We start from the raw sequence: 10,424 nt of genomic DNA, 5'->3' as shown, positions 1-10,424 counted from the left end.
AAGAAATGAGAATGAAGTCCTCAGAGTTAAAGATGAATTGGTAATCCAAGTGTAATAACACCAGATCTGCAGTGCTTGCTCATAGTAACAAATCCATTTGTTGGTCCGTAATTGCTAAATGCTAGATATTTACGAGGGCCTTGACTTGAAAATAACCATCTTGCCAACTTGGCTACTGGTTTTAGCAGCCAATTGTCTGCGTATACCGCAATCAAAGACAATAACCAGTCAGTTAGCTGATAACCTATGCTACGATACCTACAGGAGCTCAGTGAATTGATGAGGAACGGGGCTGATCCACAATGATGAAAGCTGTCACTGCTGGTATTTAAAATGTTTAGAAACATAGAGATTTTGGAAACAGAGATGCTAAATTGCCTGTATTGGATAGTTGTTTTCATTCACATTGCGCGTCAGTAGCTGCGAGTGCTGATAGGGCTGGAGCTCCTGCCTCGCAGTGTGTGCCGAGCAAACAAGAAATGTGGCAGAGTGAGGTGGACCAGCTACAACAAAAAATAAAAAGCAACCAGTAACTTGGTAGATCTTAAACACTTCATATTTATTGTACATTAAATAAAACAATTTCAGCTCAGTTGGAATATCTATGGGAGGGAGTTAGGAAATCAAAACTTCTAAAGGAAGATATGTTCAGGCTAAATGTTCTTTAAGTACATCTGTATTAATTACGTATAGTAAAACCATATTCTGTTAAACAATTCTCAGGTGAATAAGATACGTTATCGAGGAGGTATGTAGTCCAAAGGTCTTATTGCACAGCTACTGGTTAATCCATATGCTTTCAGTCTGAGAAAAATATGCCTTGTACCACCGAGTACCAACTCTGACTGCATCCTCATGCTTATTACACAGCCTCTCTTCTTCCCTTGCTAAGAAACAAAGCACAGCATCAAACAGAAAATAAAGCTGAACCTTACAAAATGTGTGTTGTCTTCAGTTCATTTCATTTCAACCCCAAAGCAATCCATGCGTATTCTTTCTTTTCAGTAAGCGCAGGGAGGGAAAAGAGAACAACAAATAACGAACAAAAAAAAAAAAAAAAAGGAAAAGAAAATTCCCAACCACACATTTGTTCTGCCATTGCAAGAACTAAAATGCTGCGATTCTGGCTACCAGTTTCCAACGCAGTGGCAGGGAGCCCTGTGGACGGACTCTCACTTTCCCTCGGTTTTGTCGGGCTGCACTTCACGCATATATGAATCAATGACATGCGGAGGCACTCCATCCATTAGTAGCCTGAAGAGCGAAAGCCCACCTGCAAGCAAGGCACGAGACGTTTTTCAGTCCAAGATCCCTGGGGCAAGCGACTGGTACCAATATTTCCCCATCTTAAGCGACTGCTTTAGTCAGCCCTCATCCAATATTAGAGAATTCACCACTGATTCTTTCCTTCCCTGTGGATGACTTGTACTGGTCTCTTGCCCAGGGCAACTTTCATTTCTGGCAAGTCTTTTCCTGACTCTCATGTCACCCCATGGAAGATACTATAAGCTTCAGTACAAGTAGCCCTCCTGTTTCCATTAGGAGTGTAGTTCAAGGTGGAATTCAGCCCAGAAAGGAAACACCTTACACTGAGGGATGAGACTGAGTTCTGGAGAGCATGCAGAGACATTCAAATTATTCTAGTGCTGGGTTTTATAATAGTTTCTAAGTATTTAGCAAAATATTTATCCCATTGCTTGAAAATTGCAGCCAGCATGACAGATGTAAAAGAACAGTATAGAAAAAGTCAGGATTTTAAGTATCAGAGCCTAAATGTAGATTCCAAAGATAACTAATGAAAGTCAAAGCTTCTTTTTTTTAAAACTTTTTTATTTTTTATTTTTTTACTGGGGAAGTCCTGAAATGAAGAATTAAGAAAAACTTTCACCCTGGAGAACAAAACCTATCACATGAAACACCTTGGGTGCAGGTGCTTTCTCTGTGAAAATAAAATTCTTCACTTGTACTTTTGTGGTTGGTGTTAACATTTACCAAGCCTTATCAGAAGGCACATTCAGGGCTTTTTAAGCCATTTAGAGCTCTAGCTTTGCCACAGTGAGTAAAAATTGAAGCAAATGTATTTTAAATCTCTGTGCCATAATATGAGCCTACGCTTAGAAGAAAGCCCATGGAAGTACTCGATGATTTAGCTATTGCTCTCAAAAATGGGGCAAGACACATCTTTAAAGAGATTTTTAAATTTTGGCAATCCAAGGCAAAATTTGTGTCACTGCCCCCAAGATATGCGTGTCTAGTGTCTGACACACCAGTGGGGACCCCACCAGATCCTACTGTCATGCAATTTATAATTTAATACAAATAATCCAAATTAGAGCTGAAATTTCCTGCCATTGAAAAAGATGTCCTGGAAACCTGTAGAAGAAAATGCATGTGTATTTCTATTAATTTTGCTGAAGTTGGCTGGCACTCAGAATGAACAGTGGGAAAAATAGAAATATTTTGCTAAAACAGCGGTTGTCCTTTTTCAAGGGGAAAAGTGGCATATGTGGAAAGAAAGCTGCATACTGCTATTGCTCTTCTAAGTCTGTGTGTTTATTCCATTTTGCAAGTTGCAAACCACATAATAACAGCACTTACCTTCTCAGCCTTTTTCAGGAGGACACCAAAAGTTTTAAAGCAAAAGTACATTTTGAAGAGGAAGGTGCTTCAGCTAAATGGAATTGAGCTAATCTTGACATACAGCAATTATTCTGATTACAGATTTAAGGAATGTATAACCTTTATTAACACAAGGATCATCCAGTTAAAGTGCTATTAGTCTCTAGGGATTATAGGTAACTGTGCCTCTCATTTAACACTGTCGTCATTTCAGAACTGTTTGCTCCCAGCTCTAGGTGGATGCACAATACAGACCAAAAAAAAAGGCATGCTTTTTAGCATTCTTTTCAACTCATAAAGTGCAAATTGTGATAGAAAACACTCTTTTTTTTAAAGGAAATTAAGTGTTGAATAAACATTTCATTTATGTAGAGGTATATACCTATATGCAAAGAACTGTCTGTAGGTAAAGAATGCGCTTTCATTACTTGCATTTTATTCATATTAATGTATTATCTTAACTCATGCTGTGTTAAAATCCACAGAAGCATGTGCACTATTAGAAAACACGGGATATATTACTAAACAGGCCTACTGTAACAAGCAGTTATTATAAAGATCTGGCTTTAATATGCATTAACAGTATCATGCTGCTCATTCCAAAACATTTTCATTAAGCAGCATAATGAAAATCATGCCATACTAGGCAAACTTTGTATGACGTGAAAACAGACATAAGCTTCATATGCAAGAACCATATGAAAGCTTACCTTAGATGACAATATACATTCAAAAATCCTTATTGTGTAACTAAGGGAAAGAGAGAAAGAGAAGTAACCATTGAATCACAAACACAAAAGTGGAGAGAAAACGTTGAGTAAAATTATGTTTACAATTATGGCAAGATGATGTTTAATCCTTAGTCATGTAAAATATGTAGGAATAAAAGCACATGAGGAGTAAAAGGTAGGGATCCAGTTCCACTTCAAAATTATCAGTAATATGTAAGGCTATATTAATATGCTCAAGTAACTGTAACTCCTGTAATTAGTCTATAGTATTGACTGGAACCAAATTATGCACCTGACAGAGTTTCCAAATGTAGCTTCGAAAGAAGCTAACACATATATATATATAGTGTTTTCCACTATGGGAAAAGAACACACACACAACACTGAAACATATATATATATGTTGAAACTCTTTAAGGTAAAATAATCAAGTACAGATGAATTACACTAAAATATGTATCATCACACATCAACATTTACATAAAGCATGCCGTTTACTCTATAGGAGCCCTTTCATTAAGCAATTTGACTCTACAGAACATACATACATATATATACATAGAAAAGCACTTAACTTTGTAACTATTGTAGCCATTTAGGAGAAGTACCCTAAAACTTCCAAATAGTGCAGGAACATTATCTAGCCTAACATGTTTTAGGTTGGAAAGTCAATTTTGATGCATAAAATGGTGTAGACAAATTTCTGGGCATCTCTTACCATTTTAAAACTGCTCTGCCACTGTACTGGATTTAAGCAATAAAAGAAAAGACATTTGCATAGAAAGGGCCAAATTCTCTGCCAGTAAAATTCACTGATACTGAATGTAAAATCTCCTGTAGAGGCATATGGGGTAAAAGCAACTGAATCAAGATTTTATCCTTAGATTTTTGTATTATAAGTCCAAGCATAGATTGACAATTTGAGCACTAAGAATCAGAGGCTAATCTATAATCGGGAATGCTTTTTAAGAATATCAAACAATGTTACAATACTTCTGTATCATAAAGTACTTTCAGTCATTTCTACAAACTAACTTAGCCTTCAGGATGCAAATTTCTATCTATCTCCTGAAAGACTTCAGTATTTTGGTCAAATGTAGCTACAGTTATTAAATAAATTCTTTATATGTACAAGTGGTTCTATGCCCAGTGATGTAGCAGAAATATGTCGAAATATTTTGTAACTCTGAAGTTCAGTTCCTTTATTCTTGATTAATTTGGCCTTCTTTGCTCATGTGACATAGACATTCTATGCCATGAGCCGCTAGCTAGTTTAATCTAAAAAAAAAAAAAGCAAGTAAATACACACTTTGCATGCAGGAAACACATTTTTATTTGAAAAGAGAGGAAGGGAATGAAATGGAATGTCCAGTGGAGTAATGCTTATTTAAACCTGATTATTCCCCGCCAAGAAGCATGGTTCTCCTGGATTAATTACGCCGTGATATATCACTGCAGAATTAGAATATTTACAGTGGTGTTTATTCTCATTTGAAATTCTCAGTTCATTTCAATACCTTATTTTTCAACATTTCTCATATAGCATCTTTGCTATCATCAGCCTATCAATCAGAGTTATCATCAATCTTGATTTCGCTGAACATTCTGCAAAAACACTTGTTTCATAATAATAAAAGCATGATGCTCTATCAATATCTTTTCATGGACCTCAGTTAAATGAATAAGGAGTCATTTCCTTATTGTTTATAGAGAGAGATTCACTGCTATTTTTAGGGATCTACCTCAACAAACTTTAAAATACAAAAATATCCTTTTTTATTTTCTTTAGTAAGATGAGTGTAAGGAATATGGGATTCTGTGTATGTGTATTTGTTCAAGTTATATGTGGGGCAGAGTTCTTCTCTAAAATGTATTATAAATATCAACATTATATTTTTCGGCACACATATTTCTCAAAAAGGCATCGCACATACAGTTGTGCTGAACACGATGCCGCTTCCACTTTTAAGCTCACTTAGCAAAACTGAAAGTAGAAGAAAGAAGTTCTCCCTATCTGTAGTAACAGTAGCAAATGCAAAAAATATCCCACAACATTCGAGGACAAAATAAAGATCTTAAAATGAACCATTTGTTTCTGTGCTCATGGTTGCTGTTAAAACCTTTCCAGAAATTAAATTAAAATTAAATTAGTAACAGCTAGATAGGGGATTTAAATTGACACTTAAAATACTGTAAGCAAATGGCTAGGCAAGTAGAAAAGTGTAGCCAAGTGAGAGTATTCGTGGCCTGAGTATTCATAGTTCCTCAGTTGTTCAAATACTATATAAAATCTGAAATTCTAGACTGCTCCCAGTAATTCTGTGGCATTTCTAGGACTGTGCATAACACATGACAAACGCAGTCTGCAACAGCTCACAAATAGACAGATAAAAGACATTCTAGACAACTTGAGGAAATTTAATTTACTGCAATATATACATTTGCATAGCATAGCATTTTTAAACATGACTTACTATCAAAAGATCTATAATAACAGCACGGCAGCTAATAGGTTCACCAGGTATGCAGCATAGCCTCGATCCTGTTGGTCTGACTGAGGTAACAGATGCCAGTATTACAGATTCAGACCCTCATGTTCCTTGCTGGAGTAAAGGTGAACTAGCCCAACCTATACATATAAACACGTGCACATATACACACAGACACACGCTGCAATCCCTTTGCAGTGAATCAGAAACGTGGTGTGCAGTTCAGCTGATCATCCCTCCTAAATGAACAAACGAGCTGGGAAATTTGAGAGAATGATAGTTCAACAAATAAGCAGACAGAAGGGTGAAATAAGGTATAATGCTAATGCTCTGGTAGCACAATAGTTGTTTGCGTTTGCCTATACCACACAGCGAGCCTTGAACCTAGCCTGGTTTGTGCAACTACAGCTGATGTATCCTCTGAATTCATCAAACTGGACAGTTGTTTGAAGACTGTCAGCACTGAACCCTTGCAACCGCTGTCCCCTGTGGGCTACTGATCCGAGCGCTCCTTAGGAAGGAGACTGAGGCGATGGCTAAATCTGCCCTGCTGCAGCAGGGAGTCCCAGGAAGGGCCTTGACACCCAGCCCAAAGCCCTCAACCCTAAGAAGCATCACTTAACCCTAACAAACTGCACTGCTGTCATTTGACTAAACTGCCCTGAAAGGCACTTGGTAGCTCTCTGTCCTCACTTATCCACCCTGAACGTTCTTGCCACGTTGCTAGGTGCACTTTGTTAAACAAATGTGTCAGCAAAACTTCTCAAGTAGGTAATCTCAAATGTACCTACTGCTTTAATGGGCAGAACAAGAAAGTTGTTTTATTTTAATAAATTATTTATAATCGAGTGGAAAAGGATCTAAGCATTTCCAAAGTTTTTCAGATACCACTGCATAATATGTCCAATAGTAAGAAACTGAATCCTAAACTCATCTCACAAAAACTATAGCACAGACCAGCCTCCACTGTTGATAAACAATTTCCTGGAAGGGGAACACGAATGAAGACATGGCACTTACGCTTCAAAAACAGCGAACTACAATTTGTGATAGCTGCCGTGATAAGAAGCTCCAAGATCAGCAGAAGCATTGAAATTTCACAACAACTAGAAAGGGAATTACTGAAGAACGGTGTGAATTCTTGGGCAACATCTGGACTTTGCAGTTCCTTAACTGGACTGACATTACTAGAGTTATCTCATATTTCAAAGAAGTTTTGTAGTACTCTGCACATTATATTACAGAAAATCTTCTTAAAATTAATAGGATATTAATAAAAAGGCTTCATTTACTCAAAACATAGTGTTTAGTGGTGCTACAAGCAAAATGATGAAGACTAAACAGTGAGAACTATGTGTAAATGGGTAAGGGCTTCAGTGCTTGGTGATTTAGGAAATTTAATGAAATGGCAAACTTGGTCTTTTGGCAGAAAGAACAAATGAAACAACCTTCTCAGGAAATGACATCTTCTGTTACGCTGTGAAATAAAGAGTTGGCTTGGGATTAAGGAAAATATTCATACTTTTGAGACACGGACATCCTTGTTTAAGCATAACATCTTAAAAACAAATTATGCCAATTAAGCAACATGATATTACGCATATTTCATTAGCTATATGTACAACTTTCTAGACCAAACTTGCATTGCAGTGTTGCTTTGCTAGCAGATTTGGGCTGGGGGGCAAAATATATGAATAGTGACAGAAAATGCAAGTCATAATCCAAAACAAAGACAACACAATTCACGAGGATATTAAATGTATTGGTTTTCATTGTAAATGTGCATGATGGTTGTAATGTAATTGGGGTCCCATGAGGACCCCCTGAATTCCAAATAAACTCCGGGATTAGGTACTTCCTATTGTTTGGCTTTAGGCAGCTTGCCTTAGAACCTCAAAACCATTCTTTCACACACATTTTCTTTTTCTGTAATCAAAGCAAAAAGCTTTTGGTGGAAGGTAGCGCAGCGAAATATGACCCTGTTTTTTACAGGCATTTTTTTTTTCCTGAAAAGTATTCTCTCTAGATTGTTCAGTGGTATTCCATTCCAAATACTACTGCCATTCATAACACTCTAGCCAATGCTAAACTACTTGGAATTCATAAAATGAAAATATTAATGAAAATAAAGATTTCAGCTGTAAAAGTTTAATTTCTTCCTCTTTTCCCCTATTTGCAAAATCTGTAATTTTGAATACTTTGTTGATAAAGCCAATACAACAACTCTATCAACCAGATTGTGTCTCTGGGAATAGTACTCTTTTTTTCACATAGTTTTGCTAAAAACTACATTAAGAGGATTTCCTTAGAGGCAAATTTTTGTTCTTTCTAATACACCATTTGAGGCAGACAAAAAGTGCCTTGAACTAATCCTTCTTCCTGTTCTCTTCTCCTCTTCTTTCATTTATGTCTCCTGATATCTGTCTCCTATCCAAGATGATTTTTTTAAAGTGTACCAAACACATGTTCCCAATGAATGAGTTTTACTAGAATTTGTGATACAGCTATATATACATATGTGTATATATATATATTTCACTAGACTTAAGTGGTATAGCTTTGAGGGTTATAGCCTATCACTGTCTCCCTTGTAAAAAGGCCTGTGCAATCAATGAATGCTTCAACTGGGAGGTGGGAAGAGGGTTTAGCATAAGCACAACATGCTTGCCCTCGAAGACAAAACAAAGCTACCAGTGTAGTTTTACTTTATCCTAATCAAATTATTACTTGCATCTGGGAAAGTTTTTTAAAGAGCTTTTTTGAATTTCCCTTTGACTTTCGTACTTTTGACTCCTACTTTGGTGGTATTCAGGAAAGCAAAGTATTTGCAATGATTTAAAACCCTTACCTTTTACTTCCAGTTTGCAATCAACTTCTGCCTCTCCAAGCTCATTGACTGCTCGGCAGGTGTAGGTGCCTCCATCATACGGGCTGGGTTTGCGGATCTCCAAGGTGCAGACACCTTGGTTGCTGAACATTCGGTATCTTGGGTCATTCATTATAATCACCTTGTTTTTCATCCAGGTTATTTTGGGCTGCGGTAGAAACAAAATCAAAATCACATGCACAGACCTGTGACCTGAAATATTTTAAATCTTTTTGCGATATTCTCCTAAAGTTGAATAATCCTCCAAGTTAATCAGAAAAGTGTGTTTTTCAACTAATTTGCACACAGAATGGTCGGAAACAGGGAAGGTGCACAATAAACAGTGAACATGTTCTTAATCTCTGAGTTCCCATTTTACTAAGTGAATTCATTTTTTTGCAATGGAAAATGGATCAGAGAAACACAACTCACAAGAAATCGGGGAATTTGTTGCACAGTAGTCTAAGTGTCTATGTGGTCCCCATGGGTTTTTGCAATGAACTATCTTAAGCAATAATTTGACTTTTATAGAATAATTATGGTATTATTTTAGCAATCCTCTTTTCTGTCATATTAACCATATAGCTAGGCCCAGAATAGCCCAGTCACTTGCTGAGGTCCTGTCCTTTCACTGGGTTATCTCTGGATTAATGACTACTACAATCCCTGTAGCAGAGCCAGGTAAAGTAGGGACAGAAGGAGATGGATCTTGCAGTACAGCAAAAAAGTGGTAGAGCTAGGAAGAATACTTGAGGAACTTGTTCAACTCCTGCTCTCTGTTCTTTAGAGCCTATGCCATACTTTCTCCTTCAGCCTGGTTTATGAATGAGATGAATGATAAATATAGTATTACATTTTTTTTGTCAGATTAAATTCTCCTGTGGTGTAATTGCTTCTGTTAAGAGAGATGTCATACCTTGGGATTGCCCCGGACGCTGCAGTTCAAAGTAGCATTGTAGCCGGCTACGGCAAACGTGTTAACTAAAGGCTGAGTGAACAGTGGTCGCTCGCTGAAATCAAAATCATCGTAAACTGGATATTTGTAGACTTTGCCTATGAAATGAAAATGCACCATTTTAAAGAAGTGTTATAATGTAGCTAAATATTTCAGCATCTTAGAAAGATACAAGGAGCCTGAATCTGTTCTGATCTGCACTGCTTTATGTACCAATGCGAGTGGTAATTGCATTTGTGCCATTCTTGTGCACAGGTATCCTGGAAGTTTTCTGCTTCACTGAAACTTGATCCAAGCTCTCATATTGATCCCAATGCAAATTTAGGCCTGGTACCTGCTAGCATCGGGGGAAATAAGAGCGATGAAGGGCAACTTCTATAGCCCATCTTTTGCTGATGATCCCTTTTCTAACAGATTTTTTTTTTTTTTTTTTTTAAGAGCGAAAGTGGGCTCTGGTACCAACACCTTGAGTTCTTCAGTGTTTAACGTGGATGCTCATTTTCTGATGATCAAAAGAAGAGCTGTCTATGGCCAATATACACGGTAGGAACTGCCATCTGTGTCCCTGAACTTAGGCTGATTGTCTTCCTAGTCCACAATGTTTGTATGTAGAGCTAGACAGAAGTTTTTATCTGAAGCAACTTGCCGGTGCAAAGTGCTAATTTTTCAGAGTCTCTTCTTTCAAAGCATGTTTGATGAAACAGGGATTATTTCCAATTGCACGACAGCTTATCTAGTAGGCTGTGTGAGAATGGGGGCTTTTT

The 10,424-nt window shown here is 37.2% G+C and overlaps 1 protein-coding gene across 1 annotated transcript in view; it reads right to left on the bottom strand.

The window, feature by feature from the left end:
• Window positions 1–555: 555 nt before the first annotated feature.
• The window catches only part of MYBPC1 (myosin binding protein C1), a 103,424-nt gene continuing 93,555 nt past the window's right edge, over window positions 556–10,424 (bottom strand). Inside the window, exons 32-34 of the mRNA XM_088521679.1 lie at window positions 9,622–9,758; window positions 8,688–8,874; window positions 556–1,273 (exon numbers count right to left, since the gene is read on the bottom strand). Coding sequence (XP_088377805.1) covers window positions 1,173–1,273; window positions 8,688–8,874; window positions 9,622–9,758 — 425 coding nt within the window. The 3' untranslated portion in view covers window positions 556–1,172. The remainder of the gene's footprint in view (window positions 1,274–8,687; window positions 8,875–9,621; window positions 9,759–10,424) is intronic.

The sequence above is a fragment of the Tinamus guttatus genome, unplaced genomic scaffold, assembly GCF_059628265.1.
Source record: "Tinamus guttatus ecotype Peru unplaced genomic scaffold, ASM5962826v1 Tinamus_guttatus_pri_ptg000125l, whole genome shotgun sequence".
Classification (NCBI taxonomy): domain Eukaryota; kingdom Metazoa; phylum Chordata; class Aves; order Tinamiformes; family Tinamidae; genus Tinamus; species Tinamus guttatus.
This window is presented reverse-complemented; position numbering and strand designations above follow the sequence as displayed.